Genomic DNA, 21,730 nt, shown 5'->3' with positions numbered 1-21,730 from the left:
CTTGACTATAAAGAGTGACACAGACTCCACAATCTTATGAAGGCTTAAAAAAAATCTGGGAATATCCACTCTCTGTTCCATTGGTTCCATGAAAGTTGGGCATCCTGTACAGAATCCAGTCTTGCACAAGCTTTTTCAGATCACAGTTACTGCTGCTCTTAGTTGTACCCTTCTCCTCTGCTGCCAATTACAGACTTCGCTCCATTCATCTAGCTGCCCCCCTAAGCCTGGAATAAATATCCCAAGTTTGTCCACCAAGCCCCTTCCCTTGTTTAAAAGCAGACTGAAAACCTATCTTTTTGATATAGTCTTCAATCCATAACCCTTCTTCCCACTGCTCTCCAACCCAGCCAGCAGATTAAGTGTTCCTCTTAATTGTATCTATGCCATCCTGTTTGTCTTGTCTGTTTAGATTGTAAGCTCTTTCGAGCAGGGTCTGTCTTCTTTGTGACTCTGGTAGCGCTATAGAAATAATAGTAGTAGTAGTAGTAGTTACAACATCAGTCTTTGGTCGTAGAGTCTGCCTTGAAGCGTAAGAACTTAGAAAACACCTAAGAACGACCAAATGGTATACTAAATTCGACTCTACATGCGTGCATCTACCTAAGAAATTCCAGCTATGTGTAATTGTATCCTGTATATCAACCTAAGAGATCTAACTATAATGTACAACTGTAAATTGTATCATGTTTGTCTACGCATTATGTATGTCAAGCTGTAATCCATTCTGAGCTCATTGGGGAAGCCAGGTTATGAAAAAAACCAAATGAAATGAACATTACATCAATGAAATATTTCAAAAATCCATAAGCCAATCATCATACTGAGATCACCCTAAATACAGAAAAACCCTTCATTTCAGTTAAATTTCTGGACCAAAAATTGGGGTTGTAACAACTTCATAAAACCCAACACATTTTTATGGAAACGTAAAATCCCAGGCAAACTGTGCCACAAAAGTGGTCTGGCCACTGAAAAAGAAGGTTTTTGCTGTATCAGCATAATGTATCTTTCCCCTTCTTTCCTACTTCTAACAACATAAGACTCTCAGATCTCAATGTACACCAGGGGTGTCAAACTCAATCACATTAAGGGGCCAAAATCCAAAACGCAGGCTAAGTCGTGGGCTAGACCCCGCCCAATCTCCATCCAATCTCATAAAAGTACCTGCATAATGTAAAATACATGCATAGTATAAAACATGATAACCCCCCCCAATAATAAAACATATATTAAAAAATGAACAAAAGCAAATGTAAAGGATATCATAAAAAGGAACATCATTAAGTAATACAAATGAAACATAAAACTTTTAAAAAGGATAACCTAAAAACAATGAACAACTAAAAGTATATTCTGCAATCTATAAAAACGTATGTATCAACAAATGGCAAAGAAGTCAATGCATAATGATTGAAACTGTAATGTGAATTTTGGTGGGCAAACTTATGCTCCAGCTACAAGTATGAAAAAATGAATGCTGAGATGTTAGGGAATAATAAGGTATTTAAATTGGTGTGGGGCTGTTGATATCTTTTATTGCTTCTACATAGTTGTCATTTCTCTCTATTTTCTGTTTGATTTCCATACACATCCAGGGTGGGAGGGGGGGGGGTGTTGGAATGTATTACTACTTTAAATAAGAGTGGGTTATTTGAAGATTAAGTGTATTTATATCATTGACTAAGAAAAAGAGGTGGGGAAAATGATTACTTTGAATATCTGTAAGTTAAATGTGCTTTTCTTGATTTGTTACACATTCAGATATATGTATATTGCACTGTAAATACTTGAAAATCAATAAAGATTAAAAAAAAAAGAAGCTGTAATATGAAAAAGCAAATAATAAGACCTGTGGGATGAAAGGCACCAATACAAAAACAGAAGCACCCAAGTGAAAATGAATGCAATAGAGCAAGAAAATAACTAAAAGCATGTCGAGATACCCCATTGATCAACCTTGCTGCTGTATTCTGCACTACCTGTAATGCCCATATTTCAGATTTAGCTATACCCAAAAATAAAACATTAAAAAATCCAATTTTATAATAACAGGACTCTGTATCACTGTCCAAAAATCTACTACCGACATTAGTCATTTATTTATTTATTTTTAAAGTTTATATACCGCTTGGGTCTAAGCGGTGTACATATCAAACATACACAATTGTAAAAACAAACAATATACAGTACTCCCCTAAAATTCATGGGGGTTCTGTTCAGGAACCCCTGTGAATTTCAAAACCTGCAGTTTTTTTTGCCTGTCAAAAGGCAGGAGAGGGCAGCTGGGGCGCCGGTGGGTGCAGAAAAATCACTCGTGGTATGCTCCGACCGCCTCTTCCTGTTACTAAAGTCAGGCTACACCAATCAGGAGCTGCTTTGACATGCAGCTCTTGATTGGTGTAGCCTGACTTTAGTAACAGGAAGAGGCGGTCGGAGCATACCGCAAATTAGTGAGTCCGTGATTTGTGAACCGCAAATTCACGGGGGAACTCTGTAGTAGCAACAAATACAAGAATACTAAAACAACAAGTAATAGAAAAATAATAAAATTAGCAGTCGATGAAGCGTTTTAAAGTGCTTTAATAGATTAAAATAGTTTTTTCCTTAACCTTAATCTTCACTAAAAATTGAAGACTACCCAAACCTGGAACCATTAAAACCCACTGAACATTGGACATATCCTAGAAATGATTCGCATCTGCATAAATGCTCCTTATGCAACATGTAAAATGTGCTCTTGATGAACCAGTTTCAAGATCTTATACTGTATATGAAATTGTACTGGAAGCCAATGATGTTTCTTTGAAACCTGTTTTATACATGACAATTACTTTTTTCTTTTTAGAAAGCAAAGAATCTTTTATCATCCCATTGTTTAGACCAGGGGTGTCAAAAGTCCCTCCTCGAGGGCTGCAATCCAGTCGGGTTTTCAGGATTTCCCCAATGAATATGCATGAGATTTATTAGCATACAATGAAAGCAGTACATGTAGATAGATCTCATGCATATTCATTGGGGAAATCCTGAAAACCCAACTGGATTGCGGCCTTCTAGGAGGGACTTTGACACCCCTGGTTTAGACCTATACAAGATTTCTTTACGTATCTTTCTATCAAAGTCCCCCCTCCCCTGGTTTTGACCTTTTTATGTCCTCTTTCCTATACTTATTCTAGTTCTTCCCACATCCCTTATTTGCAAGTTTGTAATGTCTTTTGTCTCCATTGTATTTTAAATAATATGAACCCCTGCCTTTAATTGTAAATTGCTTTGAAACTATAATATTACGATTGAATCAAAATTTTAATAAAATTTGAAAACGTAAAACTTGAGCTTTGTGATCAAAATGTGATGTCCCCTATCAACATGCGAGCAGCAGCAGAGTTTTGTATAACCTGTAAAGCTCATACCCAAGTTGCTGCAGTACCCAAATAGAGAACATTGCAATAATCCAGCTTTGATAGCACCATGCTCTGTAATACCTCTCGAAAACCCCATCCAGTGAGCACCATCTTCAACTGACACAGCATTCTCAAAACAAAATAAGCCATCTGAACCGTCCTTGGCAACGTGCGCACCCATTGTCAACTTCGTGTCAAGTATCGCCCCTAATAAAGTAATTTCCTTCTTAACCACTATCAAATGATCATTCACACAAATACTCTCAGGTTCGCAATCCGGTCTTTGGTTTTCAAAATATCCACAGTGAATATGCTTGAGTGGTTGCATCTCTTGTATGCAGATTGACCTCATACATATTCCTTGTGGATATCCTAAAAACCTGATTGACTGGATGTACCCCAAAGTTTAGGTTGAGAACCACTGTTCTAGGTGATAGCTCTTGAACAGGGGTTAAAACGTTGGCATTAGGGAGAGAGTGTGGCACAGTGGTATAACTGCAGTCTCAGCACCCTGAGGTTGTGGATTTTTAGAAGGCGTTCGACAAGGTTCCACATGAACGACTACTTCGGAAAATTGCGAGCCCTGGAATCGAGGGTGAAGTACTCACGTGGGTTAAAAACTGGCTGGAGCATAGGAAACAGAGAGTAGGGGTAAATTGACAGTACTCGGACTGGAAGAGCGCCACCAGTGGGGTGCCACAGGGCTCGATGCTTGGACCCGTGCTCTTCAACATCTTTACAAATGATCCGGACATTGGTACGACGAGTGAGGAGATTAAATTTGCAGACGATACAAAGTTATTCAGAGTAGTGAAGACACAGGGGGATTGTGAAGATCTGCAACGTGACATAATCAAACTCGAGAAATGGGCATCGACATGGCAAATGAGGTTCAATGTGGATAAGTGTAAAGTGATGCATGTCAGTAAAAAAAATCTCATGCACGAATACAGGATGTCCGGGGCGGTACTTGGAGAGACCTTCCAGGAAAGAGACATGGGAGTTCTGATCGACAAGTTGATGAAGTCATCCGCACAATGTGTGGTGGCGGTGGCGGCGAAAAGGGCGAACAGAATGCTAGGAATGATAAAGAAGGGGATCACAAACAGATCAGAGAAGGTTATCATGCCGCTGTACCGGGCCATGGTGCGCCTTCACCTGGAGTACTGCATCTAGCACTGATTGCCATACATGAAGAATGACCCAGTACAACTCAAAAGGTCCAGAGAAGAGTGACTAAAATGGTTAAGGGGCTGGAGGAGTTGCCGTACAGTGAGAGATTGGAGAAACTGGGCCTCTTCTCCCTTGAAAAAAGGAGACTGAGAGGGGACATGATCGAAACATTCAAAATAGTGAAGGGAATAGACTTAGCAGATAAAGACAGCTTGTTCACCCTCTCCAAGGTAGGGAGAATGAGAGGACACCCTCTAAAATTGAATGGGGATAGATTCCGTAGAAATGTAAGGAAGTTCTTCACCCAGAGAGTGGTAGAAAACTGGAACGCTCTTTTGTTATAGGGGAAAACATTCAAGACAAAGTTGGACAAGTTCCTGCTAAACTGGAACATACGCAGATGAGGCTGGACTCATTTAGAGCACTGGTCTTTGACCTGGGGGCTGCCTCGTGAGCGGACTGCTGGGAACGATGGACCACTGGTCTGACCCTGCAGCAGCAATTCTTATGTTCTTGTGACCTTGAGCAAGTCACTTAATCCCCCCATTAACCCAGGTACATTAGATAGATTGTGAGCCCACTGGGACAGACAGGGGAAAATGCTTGAGTAGCTGAATAAACTCATGTCAACCTTTCTGAGCTCCCTGAGAGAATGATATAGAAAATTGAATAAATAAATAAATGATGCTTTATTAGTGATCCTCTCCTACCCATCTTGAGTTGTGTAATGCATCCTTGGTATTATCCTCAACACTGTATAGGGAGCAGATGTTCTAGTTTGGGGGTTTAACCAGGGACCTTCTATACTGTAGACTTCTATACTGTGCAGCACTTACCATGTGAGTCATAGGGCCAGCTTTCTCCCTCATCCTTTACTTAGCCAGGAAGAAGAATGTTTGTAGAAATTTCAATATGAGAAGCCACAGTATTGCTTTCTCTGTTCTGTCTGAGTAAGAGGGAGGGTAAGAATGTGTTGGATTTGAGGTCGCTGTATGTTGGATCAAGTTTAATGAAATAGGAGACACCGCTGCCTTAATGCATTTTAATGTCTGTTGTAGATTTCCTTTTAAATTACATGTTGTACTATAAATTAATAGCTGCTGTGACAGTTCTTCCATAGAGTGGGAGCTGGAGAGATGTTAAACAGAGCCAAATGGGTCTGGTCTCCAGAGCTGCATCAAATTAGCATTTTACAGGATTAGGGATAGCATTACCCATTAACTCCACTGAAAAAAATTTGGTGTTTTTTATTTTTAATTTCTTTATTCATTTTAAAGCCATAAGTAAGTGCAAAATAAATACAATCATATAATTCTATAAAAGCACTTAAATACATTACATTAGTGATTTCTATTCCACCATTACCTTGTTGTTCAAGGTAATGGCGGAATAGTAATTACAATTATAATCTATGACAAAAAGATTATCACCCCCCACCCCCCCAATAATTATATCTAAGAACTACACTCAAATTGAGAATTGAAAAATACATTCCAACCCGCTCTCCCACCCACCCCCCTGGACGTGTATGACCAAAAATTAGTTATTTTTGTTTTATATTGGCAGATATTTAGGAATATATCCAGAGCATCTTTATTTATTCATAAAAATTTGTATACCCTCTCCTTTGCAAAAAAACAATCAAGATGGCTTATAGCTCCAAACATAATACGATGACAAAAAAGCAACCAGATAAAAAAATGTGATAAAAATCAATCAAAAATGTAAAAAATGAAATTTAAAACAAGTAAAGGCATCTAATTCGGGCCCCCTTTACAAATCTGTGGTAGAGGTTCCTTCTGTGAGCCGGCGATGCTCTTAGGAATTATAAAAGCCAGCATAAGTCTCTTTTAAAAACAGACAATCTTTCATTCATTGGAAGGAGGAATGAGAGAAATGACATCAAAAGTACTGTATACACATGGGAAACATATTCCAACAAATCCATTATAGAAAATTTCACATATCCAAGAGAAAAAGATAAAGAAACAAACAAAATGAAGCAGAAAGCCACTACAATCGAGTTCCAACATACCGTAAACCCTGGATTTACAACTGCTTCTATATTAAATGAATACTTCTTGGGATACCAGTGTTCCCCACTGCCAGATCAGAAGAGGTTTTCATGTTTAGGAACGTCCTCAAATGTCTGGTGTGTTAGAAAATATCTTGTTACAAAATTTAACGCACTATTTGCAGGAAAGCCAAAGAAAGATCCAGCTCCAAGAGTCCTCCTATGGATTGATATTTGAATCTGGTGGTATGCATTTTATTTTTAAATGTTAGCCGCAGTTGTGTAACCCCCCCCCCCAAAAAAAAATAAAAAAATTATGGAATGTGTTCTCTGTCAGCTGTGTGGAGGGATAATTCTTTGAGCTTATATTAAGACGCCATGAACCAGGGGCATGTTCGAGGGGCTGGACTTGGAAGCGAACTGAGGTTGGGTAACATATCCCCGTTCCCACACCCCTACCCCTCATATTAAAAATAATAATTTTGCAGGCACAGATAACAAAACCCCACAGGCCAAAGAAATTCACTGCTGAATTTCTCCCCTCCTCGCGCTTCTGCAGTAACCCGAGTGTGCTTATTTCTTTCATGAACTGCGCATATACGAGGGGACCCAGCAACAGCAGCGCGAGGAGGAGGGAAGAAGCTCAGCAATGAATTTCTTTGGCCACCAGGGCATTGGCATCTCTGCTAGCCATGCATCTTTATTGTCATTTGATATATTGCTCAAGTGGTCTGTAAGGCATCAAAGTGGTTTACTTAAAAGTACAAGTAAACACGCAGTTTGCAATTTTTCAATACAGGTGCAGTAAAGGTTTCAAGTGGGCCTGAGCCAAAGAGGGTGGAGCCTAGGCCTCCAAATGCTCCTCTGTGTCTATACCACTTCCATGAACTCAGCAATTTAGCACCTATTCTGTGAAGAAAAAGAGCATAAGAATTGCAATACTGGGATAGACCGAAGGTCCATCAAGCCCTGTATCCTGTTTCCAAGTGGCCAACCCAGGTCCCAAGTACCTGGCAGAAACCCAATGAATAGCAACATTCCAGTGCTGAGATTGTGATGTCATAAAAATGCCTCATTCCACGAGTGCCAAAGAGCCAAACTCATCAGTGATGTCACAGTGGCTTGATTGTTCTATACTTGGCTCACATAAGAATATAAGAGCTGCCAAAGGCCCATCAAGTCCAGTAGCCTGTTTGAAACAGGTCCCAAGTACCTAGCTAGATCCCAAATAGTAAAAAAGATTTTATGCTGCTTATCCTAGGAATAAGCAGTGGATTTCCCCAAGCCATCTCAATAATGGCTTATGGACTTCTCTTTTAGGAAATTATCTGTAGAGGGCTCAAGGCAGTGGCAGCAATTCACATAGGCCATTGCCACTAACCCTGGAGCCTGCTCTCTGCTGCATCCCATCCTTGCAGAAGCCGGAATTTAAATGAAAAGATGCAGCAGCGGAGCAGGCAGAGAGCAGACTCCAGGGTTGGCAGCAGGCAGCTTTTTCAAATTGCCGCCCTCATCCCTCTACAGAGAAATGCTGTTTTGAGGTGGGGGAGGTAGGACCATGAGGGCGGGTAGGTTTCATAGAGAGGGGTCAAGCTGGGACAGGGCCCCTAGGAACACGGGGCCCTGTGCTGCTGCTTCTATCATCCCTGCTTAAGGCTGGCCCTGTCCAGGAGTGCCGGATGCAGTGGTACTGTTCTGTTACCAGTTTGAGGCACGCGTGGCTATCCTGGGCTACTGTGATAGGCAATCTATAGGGCAGACACTTTTTACCAGGTTCCTCTTTATGTTCACCACTGTTTGAACGTTTGCTGGAGACTACATAGAAAATCAGAACTGAAGCCACAAGTTTTTTCTCCCATGTTCTTGCCCTAGAAATGCTGTGGTTTTTCTGCTTTCCATACACAGAAGCATGTTTTTGATTTTTTTTCTGCTGTGGTTTGACAAAGAGTGGATTTAATGGTTGTATTTATTTTATTAAAATTGATGTTTCTTGGAAAAAAAATAAAATGACATAACTCGAAAAATTGAAGTAAGGCAATTCACTTCTGCTGTGTGATTTTTCTTGGCAGATGGGTAAGGGAATTCTTGAACGAAGAAAACAAAGGCCTGGATGTTTTGGTGGAATACCTGTCGTTTGCACAGTACGCAGTCACGTAAGTTGTCGGACATTTGCCTACCTCCTCTGTTCCCCCTTCACCATCTTTAGGCCTCGCCCTCTTCCCTACGTAGTCCTTTCAGTTCTGGATGCTGGGCTCCCTACTGAAAAAAAGGCTGTCATCTATTGGAGGATTGGTGGGTTTTGAAAGCTAGTTGGAAAATATTGTTAGTCTGGAAAAATTAAACCCCTTGTCATCTATAACTTTTATTGGTGGCTGTTTATTTCTACACTTTTCAAAGTAAAAAAACAAACACTCCCCCCCTCAAACACTCCCCCCCTCAAAGACACCCCCCCTCAAAGACCCCCCCAAAAAACAAAACAACCAGTGGCCTTTAGGAAGGTATTGTGACCTATTTTAGCCTTCCGGCTAGGTCCGCAGTTTTGCTTTGTCATCCTCCTTTTTTGTGTTATCCTGCATGTGTGTGTGTAGGTAATTTACACAATGTTAACCTGTGCACATTAGTAGAATACAGCCTAATCCTATGTCTTTGTCAATGAACTGTTTGATTTCTTTTGGGACAGAAGTTTTGTACAGCTGAGTAGATGTTTATCTTAATTGCTTTCATGGCAGGAAGCCACAACTGCTAGCGAACTTGAGGACAAAACCTTTTAGCTGCCTGTAGGTTACTTATAGGCCAAGTACAATAACACAAGCCTTTGTGATCCGCATCTGCAATACCCCAAACTCCTTAAGCGATAAGCTCAGGGGCACGTTTTGTTTTCCACTGTGACAAACGTTACAGCTGGCAAGCCTGTTTGGGAAGCAGATGTGTTATCAGAATAAACCTTTTCTAGGCTGTTGGACAAATAAAAACAAAACAACTGAACTGTTCTGTTCTTAGTCTGTCCGTGCCAGATAGAGGCAATGTGGTTTTTTGAAGGCAGTAAAAATGCATTTGGAGAAATGTAAACCCTGTGTCTACAGGAAGCACTGAAGAATAGTCACTAAACTTGTCGATGTTTGGGAGGTTGTGGAGTTGTTAATTAGTGGATCTTTCTAGGGACAGCCGTTCTGTGAATGACATTACTTTTGCTTGAGTGAATTTATGTGAAATCTGGTCACGAGCTTGTCGCCTGGGAAAATCATTGTGGAAGAGGAGAGTTGGCAGTGCAAGAAATGAAATGGAGAAATGGAAAGTCGGGAAAGAGAATCTGAAGAGAAAATAGCCTCATTTGAATTCAGAAAAGCAGGAGGCTGATGCTCAAACCACGCAAACTGAAACTCGGATAGCAGATCAGGGAGACCTTGGCGAGGCAAACTCCTATGGCCTGGCATTAACTGCAGGGCCATGGTGGTGACCATAAAGGTGATTCTGTGGTTGAGAGCTCACCTATGCCTTCTACAAAGTGCCTACTGATGCACTGGTTCCCCCCCCATCCCATCAGACTCTCTCTAGACCAGGGATCTCAAAGTCCCTCCTTGAAGGCCGCAATCCAGTTGGGTTTTCAGGATTTCCACAATGAATATGCATTGAAAGCAGTGCATGCACATAGATCTCATGCATATTCATTGGGGAAATCCTGAAAACCCGACCGGATTGCGGCCCTCAAGGAGGGACTTTGAGACCCCTGCTCTAGACTGAATTAGTGTAGACAGCAGAGGCACACCAGAGTTTGGTGGCTCCAGCAGAACCCACAGAACCCACAGCGCAGAACCCACAGAAATAGAGAATCATGACAGCAGATAAAGGGCAAATGGCCCATCCAGTCTGCCCATCCGCAGCATCTACTATCCACTATCGCCTCCTCTCCTAAGTGCCCGCCCCATGGTTTCTGGAATTCAGACAGTCATTGTCTCCACCACCTCTACCAGGAGACTATTCCAGCATCTACCACCTTTTCTGTAAAAAAATGTATTTCCTTAGATTACTCCTGAATTTCCTTAGATTTACTCCTGAGCCTATCACCTTTTAACATTATTCTATGTCCTTTCACTCTGGAGTTTCCTTTCAATTGAAAGAGACTCGCCTCATGTGTATTTATGCCTAATGCGACCATTTATTTTTTCATCAGAACGGGACATCTATTAATTTTCAGTCGCCCCCATCCCAGCCCCGCCCCCAATTTCTTCCATTCATTTTTCATGTACATACAATATCTTATTAATTCATAATAATAATAATATCTTTATTTTTCTATACCGCCATAGTCAGACGACTTCTAGGAGTTCACATCGAAAGAAGGCTTGGACATTCAGTGAATTACAAAAGTGTGAGGGGAATGTTGCAGAAGAAAGGGTTGAAGGGGAGGGAATGTAAGAGGGGTTGTGAGGGAGGGGATTGGGATTGCCTGAGAGATTGCTTCGGGTTTGTAGGGGAAAAATGCGTAGAGCGAAGGTCGGTCTGTTTAGGTGATGAAGGTTGGTCTGTTTAGGTGATGAATTTGTCAAACAGAGTGGTTTTGATAACCATATGGTAACCATAAAATTATAAAATAACACAAAGCACACTGTACGCAGAGAAAATGTTAATTATCATTTTTTTCAAAGATGTCAAGGCAGATGACTTTAAAATATGCAATGTCACCTCAGTAACTATAGAAAAATAGACAAATATAGTGCAAAATATAGACACCAGATATAAATTCTCAAAACTGACCCATTTTGATCACTAAATTAAAAATAAAATTATTTTTTTTGCCTTTGTTGTTTGGTGATTTCATGAGTCTCTGGTTGCACTTCCTTCTGACTGTGCATCCAACATTTCTTTCTTTCGCATCCAACATTTCTTTCACAATCCAGCCCCATCCCCTTTGGGCCCAGGTCTCTCTCTTTTCCCTCTGTTACCCTCCCTAGATCCAGTGTTAGTTCTCCTTTGTACCTTTGTTCCAGGTCTCCCTCTCTTTCCCTCCTCTATTATGATCTTGCATCTCTGTTCTTCCTCGGTCTCTCCCTCTCTGTTTGCACCTCCCATTGTCCATCTTACTACCAATTCTTCTTAATAATAGCTTCAAGATATCTCAATACAAGAGTAGTCACAGAGTCCTATAAAGAGTTAACCCATATAGAATGAGTTCTTAATGAGGTCCGAAAGGGGTATCAGACAGCCCAACAAACAATCTAGTTTGAAGGGAATAAAATCTTCATTTGCCCCACGGTACCTCCTCCTCCGTATTAATTCTTTTTCTTTTTTTCAATTATTGTTATCACTTTTGGTCATTTCTAGTGCTTATATCTTATTATTTCATACAATTACTCATGAATATCAATTCTGAATACTTAGCTTTCAGCCTTGAAATCATTCCCCTGAACGCCAACGCGTTTCGGATTCTTTGTCAAGGCGACATGGGGAAAGCTACTTTTGAAAAGTCTTGTGGCGGTACGCAGTGTATGTTCACAACAGTAGCTTTCCCCATGTCACCTTGACAAAGAATCTGAAACGCGTTGGCGTTCAGGGGAATGATTTCAAGGCTGAAAGCTAAGTATTCAGAATTGATATTCATGAGTAATTGTATGAAATAATAAGATATAAGCACTAGAAATGACCAAAAGTGATAACAATAATTGAAAAAAAGAAAAAGAATTAATACGGAGGAGGAGGTACCGTGGGGCAAATGAAGATTTTATTCCCTTCAAACTAGATTGTTTGTTGGGCTGTCTGATACCCCTTTCGGACCTCATTAAGAACTCATTCTATATGGGTTAACTCTTTATAGGACTCTGTGACTACTCTTGTATTGAGAGACCTCCCATTGTCCAGCATCTGCCTCCTGTCTTTCCCCTTTGGTTCAAGCCTTTCTCTCTCTAGTCTTTTTACAACCCCCCCTTTCTCTCCTTCCTTCCTCCCTCCCTCCCTCCTTCCTATATCCCCCCTCACTGCCTTCCAGCCTTTGTCCCACCCCCTCCCCGCCGTGCCAAAGCCAGCTTGCCTGTCTTCCTCCCTCCAGCGCCGAAGGCTGGCCTACCACCAATTCTTCCACTGCACGCCCACCGCCACTGCAACTGCAGGAAAGGAAGGTCCAGGCGCCAGCCCACAAGCCTTCCCCTGACGTTAATTCTGACATCGAAAAGAAGGTTCGGGCCATCCAATAACTGCCTGGCTGGCCTGGAACTTCCTCTCCGATGTCAGAATTGACATTGGGGAGAAGGCTCGTGGGCTAGCTCCTGGCCCTTCCCTTCCTGCAGTTGTGGTGAAGTAGGGAGAGAGCCCAGGCTCCGTGATCGCCTGTCCCGTTGTCCACACGCACATCTTCGGGATGCTGTCTTTGAAAACAGGACATTTCGGCATCTCGAAGTTGTGCATAGGGACAATGGGACAGGGGATCTAAAAACGAGACAGTCCCATTTAAAACGGGATGTATGGTCACATTATTTATGCCACATAGGTAGTTAAGTCTCAATCATATCTCGCCTCTCCCACCTTTCCTCCAAAGTATACATATTGAGATGTTAAAGACCTTATAATGAAGACCGCTGACTGTTTTAGTTGCCTTCCTCTGGACCAACTCCATCCTGTTTATATCTTTTCGAAGGTGCGGTGTCCAGAATTTTATTTATTTATTTCTTCCATTTGTGCATCGCACATACCTATACAAGCTGTTGGCGACATTACAGAGGAAGGAGTTAGAAGAGGGTAGGGAGGACAATGGAGGGCAGGAAGATGCAGGAGGAAAAGAGGATACAAGTGATTAGGTGCCAAATAGATGAGTTTTCAGTTTGTTCCGGAATTTGGTGTGGTTAGGTTCCGTCCTGGTCATTTCAGTAAGGTCATTCCAAGTTTTTACGCCTAGAAAGTCTCACCAGAAGCTTATACAGGAGCATAAATACCTCCTTTTTCCTACTGGCCATACCCTAGCATCCTTCTAGCCTTTTCAACCACTTTAAGATCATCACATACCATCACACCCAAGTCCCATTCCTCTTTTGTGCACAAAAGTTGTTCCCTTAGGTTTCTGCAGCCCAAATGCTTGCCCTTACATTTCTTAGCATTAAATTTTAACTGCCAAATTTCAGACCAGTCCTTGAGCTTCACTAGGTCCTTCCTCATGTTTTCCACACCATCGGGGGTGTCTTACTCTATTGCAGAATTTGGTATCATCCGCAAAGAGGCAAATCTTACCCGACAGCCCTTCAGCAATATCACTTACAAAAATGTTAAGAACTGGCCCAAGCACTGAGCCTTGAGGCACACTACTGGTAACATCCCTTTCCTTAGAGCGATCTCCACTGACCACTACCCTCTGTTGCCTTCCACTCAACCAGTTCCTGACCCAGTCTGTCAGTTTGGGCCCATGCTGAGGACACTTACTGGTAGTTTATTTATTGGATAACTGTGTGGAACACTCAAAGGCTTTGCTAAAATCTAAATACACTACATCTAGCGCTCTCCCTCTGTCTAATTCTCTGATCACCCAGTCAAAGAAATTGATCAGATTTGTCTAACAAGACCTGCCTCTAGTGAATCCATGTTGCCTTGGATCTTGTAGTCAACTGGATTCCAGAAACTGCACTATTCTCTGTTTTAAAACTGCTGGGTTTTGAAAAGCCATCTGGACCCCTGGACATGTCCTCAAAAGGAGGACATGTCAGGAAATCCAGACGTCTGGTGACCCTACTGAGCCCCGTTCATCTGTGCATAAAAGATAGTTTTTTGCTTGAATAGTAATAAAATTGAATTGAAAAAATTGAATGAAAATTAGAAGAACAATAATTGCTTAGTGGAAGATGGAGGAAGAACAGTGAGGAGGCTAGCTACGTTAACCCTGTAACCTAAATGAAATAATATAGTTCAGGTGTAGCTGCTGAGGTCTACCTCCTTTCCAAAGATAACTAATACTATATTGAATGATATTAAGTTCTTGTTCTTTAATACTAGGCATGTGTAGGGGTGGAGTTTGGGAGGACTGTGGGTGGAGCAATAGGGCCAGTGTAAGTGATCATGCCTTAATGTACACTGCTAGGCACCTACCATATTTTCACTCATATACCGCGCACCCGTGTAAAACGTGCACACGGGTATAGCGTGCGGGAAACTGTAATTTATGTAAATAAATTTTTATATACTGCGCACACCCGTATACCGCGCATGCTGCCCCGACTCTCCCGTCGCCGCCCGACTCTCCTTTCGCCCGCCCCGACTCTCCTCTGACCACCCCAACTCTCCTTTCGGCTGCCCCGACTCTCCTCTCCCCCTTGAAGTCCTGTCCCCACCCTGAAAGCCTGATGCCCCCCCCCCGACGTCCGATTCACCCCCCCCACAGGACCGCTCGCACCCGCACCCCGAAGGACCGCTCACACCCCCACAGCCTCCTGACCCCCCTCCATCATGTAGAAGCTCCTACCGTTGTCCTGCTGCTTCCTCTTCCGGCGGTCCCGGCCCTTCTGTGAGCCCTGCGTCTGCGCTGCTTCCTCTTCCGGCGGTCCCGCCCTTTCTCTGACGTCAGGTGCGGGTGCGAGCGGTCCTTCGGGGTGGGGGTGCGAGTGCGTGTGAGCGGTCCTTCGGGGTGGGGGTGCGAGCGGTCCTGCGGGGTGAATCGGACGTCGGGGGGGGGGGGAACGATGTTAAAAAAAATTTATACAACGTGCTCATGCGTATACCGCGCAAGGTTATGCACGGTTTGTAAAATCGTGTATAACGCGCGTGTTATATGCGTGAAAATACGGTACTTTTCTTAGGCGCCATTGCAAGTGTCTTTGGTGAGCACCCTGTTAATAGAATTACCTGCACACGCTGAATGAACAGGAAAACTGTAGCAATCCACTTGTCTTGAGTACTTGCTAGACATTTCTGTTTCCTCTTAGGTTTGACTTTGAAAGCTTGGAGAACAATATGGAGAATTCGATGGACAAATCAAAGCCATGGAGCCGATCCATTGAAGACTTGCACAGAGGAAGTAATTTACCATCCCCAGTTGGCAATAGCATATCCCGCACTGGCAGGCATTCGACTCTACGGTAAGTGGTAGGAAAGCAACCACTCTGTACTGGATTTAAATTGTTTATGAAGACTCTATTTGGCAGATCTATTTTCTAACCAGCAAAGGTAATAAATAATAAACCTAATACACATAACCACAGTCACTTTGCTTTTACCATCCATCTGCAGATGTGCTTGTTAAGAGCACTTCTTACAGATTGAAAATGTGAAACAAAAGAATTAAAAAATCACCAAAACACAAAAATTCCCAGTGAAGTGAATATGCAATCATATATTCATACTGATTACAGGGATATCAGAGAGACCATGTGAGGTGAAAACACCACAGAGGCCTTATCTATCTTCATTTATCCCCTATAGCGTAATCATAGTTCAATTTGTTGTTATATAAATGAATAATGACTTAGCTTTTTATCAGCATTTTATTCTTTTTTTCTTGTTATTTCATAATTTTTCGAGTAATTGCTTCTGCTTTCTCCAGCGTTCTGAGTAGATCGTTCCCCTGCCAACGCGTTTCGCCTATCTTTGTCAAGGCATGGGGTTCTGAGTCCTAACAGGTGCCTAACTTATAGCTGCAGCTTTTGAAGCCGCTGCAGCTATAAGTTAGGCACCTGTTAGGACTCAGAACCCCATGCCTTGACAAAGATAGGCGAAACGCGTTGGCAGGGGAACGATCTACTCAGAACGCTGGAGAAAGCAGAAGCAATTACTCGAAAAATTATGAAATAACAAGAAAAAAAGAAAAAAAGAATAAAATGCTGATAAAAAGCTAAGTCATTATTCATTTATATAACAACAAATTGAACTATGATTACGCTATAGGGGATAAATGAAGATAGATAAGGCCTCTGTGGTGTTTTCACCTCACATGGTCTCTCTGATATCCCTGTAATCAGTATGAATATATGATTGCATATTCACTTCACTGGGAATTTTTGTGTTTTGGTGACTTGTTAAGAGCAGGCACTTTGCAATAATATGTTATATCAATCTCTGCATATATGGTTAAATTACCTTCAAATACAGTAAAACATTGGATTGTGAGCATTTTACAAGACGAGCAAAACGTTTTATTAAGTTTTAACTTGATAAATGAGCGAGGTCTTGCCCTATAAGTATGTACAGTATACGCACGTCACGTTGTCACAACTGAGCCGATGATTCTCTCTCTGACGCTACGGGAGTGTAGTGACTGTTCTGTACAGTACAGTATTTTGTATTAAAGTTTTTGGGTGGTGGAACGAATCGTCTGAGTTTCCATTATTTCTTAGGGGGGAAATTCGCTTTGATGTACGAGTGTTTTGGATTGCAAGCGTGTTTCCGGAACGAATTATGCTCGCAAATCAGTTTTACTGTATTTGTTTGTATTGGAGAACGGTGGAGTGGTTAAAAACAGGAGCAGGATATATGTGAACTGTGTCTGTACGGTGGTTTCCCAAATTAATCACTTGGGCTAATGTGGCATTTGTAGCAGGGCTGTGGAGTCGGTGTCGGAGGAAATTTCGTGTACCTGGAGTCAGAGTCAGAAGTACAAAAAACTGAAGAGTCGGAGTCGGAACATTTATCTACCGACTCCATTTTTGAACTTGGCATACCAATCACGAGCGATTCTTTCAGCTATAGCACCCACTATATACACAGCACAAATGTTGCGAGCAGCTTCTGCGGCCTTAGAACCTTGATTAAAAGCAAAATGAAGGTGGTGTCGAAAATGCTCATTTCTCTCAACACGACATTCCATTTTAACGATCTGAAAATGAACCAGTGCTGTGGAGTCGGAGTCGAGGAGTCGGAGGAAATTTCGGGCGCCTGGAGTCGGAGTCGGAGTCTGAAGTACAAAAAACTGAGGAGTCGGAGCATTTATCTACCGACTCCACAGCCCTGATTTGTAGGTGTGGAACAGCTTTCTTTGTTGATAGGTGCTGTTATTGATGTCCTGTGTTTTGTTAGAAGCTGCTGGTTAAGAAGACTGCCCTAAAATCCGGGCCCAGTATTTCAAAGCGTTTAACAGGGCAAGAGAAATTCAGGGATGGAGATGGAAGTTAGGCAGGTTCCGGCTATATTTTGGTGCTGTTGCTCACCCAGTGAAGTGGTCAGAGAGGACCACATAATAGCATGTCCTAATTTTGGCCGCTCAGCTATTCAGGTGCCAGTACACCCCCACAAAACTTCCAGATGGTTGCCCGAGTATCCTTATCCCTTCCTGTAAATCTCCCCTAACAAGTGCGTTGACTCCTTTCAATCCCCTGCTGTCCCAGAGCAGGCCCCATCCTGGAACTCCTAAAATAACCCCTCCCACTCCCCTGAAGGTCCCCGTGGCTGGGTGGGGGGTGGCCAGGCAGTTCCTGCTGTAGTGGCCAATGCACGCACATATATTGGCACGCTTAACACTGTTTTAGGGGAGGGAAAATAGGAGCGGCACCAGGGATTTAAGATGCCGGACAGACTTCTGTGGTCACATATATGGCAAGACAGATCAGGGGTGGGGGTGGGGAGGACTGGAGTTAGCTGTGACAACAACTCCAGTAGTGGGGCTGTGTGGGGCGGTATAGCCATTGTCGGACAGACTTCTATTAGCAGTCCCCCCCTCACTTCTGCCCCAGTGCCTTCCTGCATTCAAAACAGTACTGCTGACCCCTGGAAGTAGATTCAGGTTAAATCTTTAATCCTTTATGTGACAGCTTGAACCTCCTTGCTGTTGTACAGCCGACGACAGCTAAGTGTTAACAATGCCATCTTGAAGACAGCTGGTAAGATGGGAGAGAAAGTAGGGATCATTCCAGGCCCCTGTTATCCCCGGGATTTCTGGGTAAATTGGGATTTTGCAGATGGGCGAGGGAGTGGGGAGCGGGTTGGAAGGGAGCTGATGCAGGCAAAGGGGATGGAGAGGACGTTGGCTGAAAAAAAGGAATTGGTGTGGGCCGAAAATTAGAGAGTAGAAACTGGCTGGATAAGAGCTGAGCCCAAAATGAGAGGGGGTGCAAAAGTTGGCCCAGGATGCCTCAGCCCCTTTATCCAGCCCTGTTCTTCCCCCCAAAGGGTTTGTGACCGCTTCAGCAGTATCCTCAGCCCCAGCCAGACTGGCCAGAGTGGTAGCCTAAGCCAGGAAACAAACGCCAGGCACTGTCTGTGAGCCACCTTGCGGGGGTCCCTATCATAACACTGAAATAGTTCTCATAATACATTAGCTGGGTGGGCTGATAGTAGAAAAAAGGTTTGCCACCACGGCTGTAGGGTGTGTGTAACTTCATGTGTGGCTGTCTCAATAAGAAACTTGGTCTTGCTGCATACTTTGGTCTAGTATGTGGTGGTGTTATTGGGTGTAGTGGAAAGGTCTGTAGAGAAAATGTGTTTAAAGCTGTTGGTTTGGTTACGGAAACGGCCCGCAGCCCTTCGTAGTGCAAAAGTGCTGAGAGCGCATGGCATTAAATCGGAGAAAAATGTAGAATCAATAGATCGTTAAGGGAGTTGGGACATTGATATATTACATGGTGTGTGTATACGATAATATATGAAATTACATATGTAGAGCTTGGTACTGTTCCAACCGTGATTAAAGTCTGTATGACATGAGGTACATTTAAATCTAAAACAAATCACTCTTCTTTTTGTTAATAATATCTTATCTGTAGGTTTTGGGATAGCTCTAGGAATTCCTGTTTAGTGTAGAATTATAAATGCAATAAAATATGATGACAAGTACAGGCTGTCTAGTGTGTTGCACTGTCCTTTTCCTGTAACAATAGTATGGGGAATCCTGTCTCTAATTTAAACTTTATTTATTCTCAGCTAAACCTTCTTTAATACCTATATCGCACTTTCTTTAATTCTGATACTGCTCTGACTGTATCATCTCCGGTGGGAGGCTGTTTCATGAAAAAATACTTCCAGAAAATTGGCCTTCTCTATCTGGCTAAAAGTACATGTGGGCTATCGGCAGTATGCTCTTTCATTGTCCAATAGTACAGGCATTTTGGAAGGAGATTTGGGGTCATGTTAAGAACATAAGAACATAAGAAAAGCCTTCACCGGATCAGACCGAGGTCCATCCAGTCCGGTGATCCGTACACGCGGCGGCCCCTTTAGGTACTGCCGAATGGAGACCCAGATATACCGTAGCCCTCAATATGATTTGCAAGAAGGTGTGCATCCAACTTGCGCTTGAATCCCAGAACGGTAATCTCTGTCACAACATCCTCCGGGAGAGCATTCCAAATTCCCACCACGCGCTGTTAATATCCCACCAAGTATCTGTTAATATACCTTTAACATATGCTGGAGCTTTTTTCAATATCTTTCATAACTCTTTTGTTATAAAGAAAAGTTATAAGAGACTATTGGCTATTTTGACAGCAGTGGCTATTCAATCAGCTTTAAGAGTATGGAAGGACTCGGCATCATTATCGTTTCAGTTCTGGTGGAATTCTGTTTTGTCTGGTTGGAAAATATGAATCGGTTGTTACGCCAGTCAGGGAACCCCTTCTGAATGGCCTGTTTCAACTGCAACCATTTATAAGCTTGAGCTTTTGAAATGCCGAATGATTGTTGGGCATTTTCCCATTAGCGAACACATCCTGCCTGCAGCCAATGTTTCCAGAGGATTTTAGACGTCGCCAATTTGAATCCTGGAGTTTAACCATAAAGATTGACACGTGGATTGTTGTATCGGAATAGGTGTTAAATTATTAATAAACCTTAATGTATTCCAGGTAGAAAATAGAATACTATTATCCTTATAAATCCTTGGCAGCTTGATACTTTTATTGACTTTTTTTCTCTTAAATCTGGTGATTCAGATTAGCCAAAACATGCTGCACCGGTAGTACTGGAAAATGTAGTTCTCCATTTAAAACAAAACAAAATCCCAAATATTTTTGCTAGAATAGCGTTCAAAAGACTCAATTCTAGAATATACAAAAATAATTCAAAAGTATAATACAGTTAGGAAAATACCAAATAATAAGTAGGTGATAAAAGGACCTTGGTGTTCAAACCCTAAAGCAACAGTTTTTTGGGTAAACACTAGGGGGGTAATAATAAAAAAAAAAAAACCACGTCTAAAAAGTGTCCTAAATGGTTACTTGGACGATCAAAAAGCCTGATCGTCCAAGTACCTATAACCAAAGCTGGTTTTTAGACATATCTAAAAACAGCTTAGGCCTTTCCCCTGCCACTAAACGCACAGAGAGAAAAGAGGTGTGTTTAGAGGAGGGGAAAGGGCGGGCTGTGGGCGGGAGGTGGGCCGACCTACACCTAGGCTTACAACAGGTATAACCAAAACATTTACAGGTTGCCTAGTTGGCACTTAGACCTTTTTGACTTAGACGTAGTCAAACCAGGTCTAAGTGCTGAAAAAGGGGCCGCTGAGCTGATGGCCGCTGGCGCCATCAGTTCAGCGGCCCGGCAACCTACCCACCGCAAGCATCGCGGCAGGAGAGATGCCTCATCTCCCCTACCGCAATGCCATCACTCCTGAGCTTGGGCTCTCTCCTGGCCCGATATGTCGGGGGTGCTGCGGTTGGCCGGGGCAAGAGGGTTTGAGCTCCCTCTTGCCCCGATGTTGTCGGGTCGAGGTTCGACATGGCAGGAGGGCTTGGCCATCCTCCTGCCTGGATCGTTGTGTGTGTTGGGGGGGTTCTGTAACCAGTGTTGTTTTTGACAGACACCGGTTACAGAATCCAGCTTTTAGGCGAAGGACTGGCTCCTCCTTCGCCTAAAAGCCCTTCTGTTGGACGTTTGTGGCTTAGGCGTTTTTTTGTTTCATTATGGCTGATAAGTGTAGACGTGGTGTGGGTGTACTTTTAGAAGTAGTGGTGATTGGACGTGTAGGCAGAGGAAGGCCATAATCAAAACAAGGACGTTTGGTTTGATTATGGACACTTTCCCTGCTTCTGCGTTGAACGTTTAAGGACTTAGGCCAAATGGGGACTTAGAAGCTTTTTTTGATTATGCCCCTCCACCTTTTTAATCACAGGTCTATAAAAATCCTCCTCCACCAGTCATACAAAAAAGGCCATTACTTCATCTGCAAACAAACCAAATTTTAGTGTTAACAGTCAGGTTAAAGATTAACGTTTTCAGGCCAATTCCACAAAAGCTCATTTTGCAG

The 21,730-nt window shown here is 42.6% G+C and overlaps 1 protein-coding gene across 5 annotated transcripts in view; it reads left to right on the top strand.

Annotated features, from left to right (window-relative positions):
• Positions 1-21,730, top strand: part of FMNL2 (formin like 2) — a 459,967-nt gene that overhangs the window by 249,144 nt on the left and 189,093 nt on the right. For all 5 annotated transcript variants that reach the window (XR_004539577.1, XM_033945820.1, XM_033945823.1 and 2 more), the window contains exons 5-6: positions 8,658-8,741; positions 15,486-15,638. Coding sequence is in view for 4 of the 5 variants with exons in the window: in XM_033945820.1 (XP_033801711.1) it covers positions 8,658-8,741; positions 15,486-15,638 (237 nt within the window). In the remaining variant the exon portion in view is untranslated. The remainder of the gene's footprint in view (positions 1-8,657; positions 8,742-15,485; positions 15,639-21,730) is intronic.

The sequence above is a fragment of the Geotrypetes seraphini genome, chromosome 5 (assembly GCF_902459505.1).
Source record: "Geotrypetes seraphini chromosome 5, aGeoSer1.1, whole genome shotgun sequence".
Classification (NCBI taxonomy): Eukaryota; Metazoa; Chordata; class Amphibia; order Gymnophiona; family Dermophiidae; genus Geotrypetes; species Geotrypetes seraphini.
This window is presented reverse-complemented; position numbering and strand designations above follow the sequence as displayed.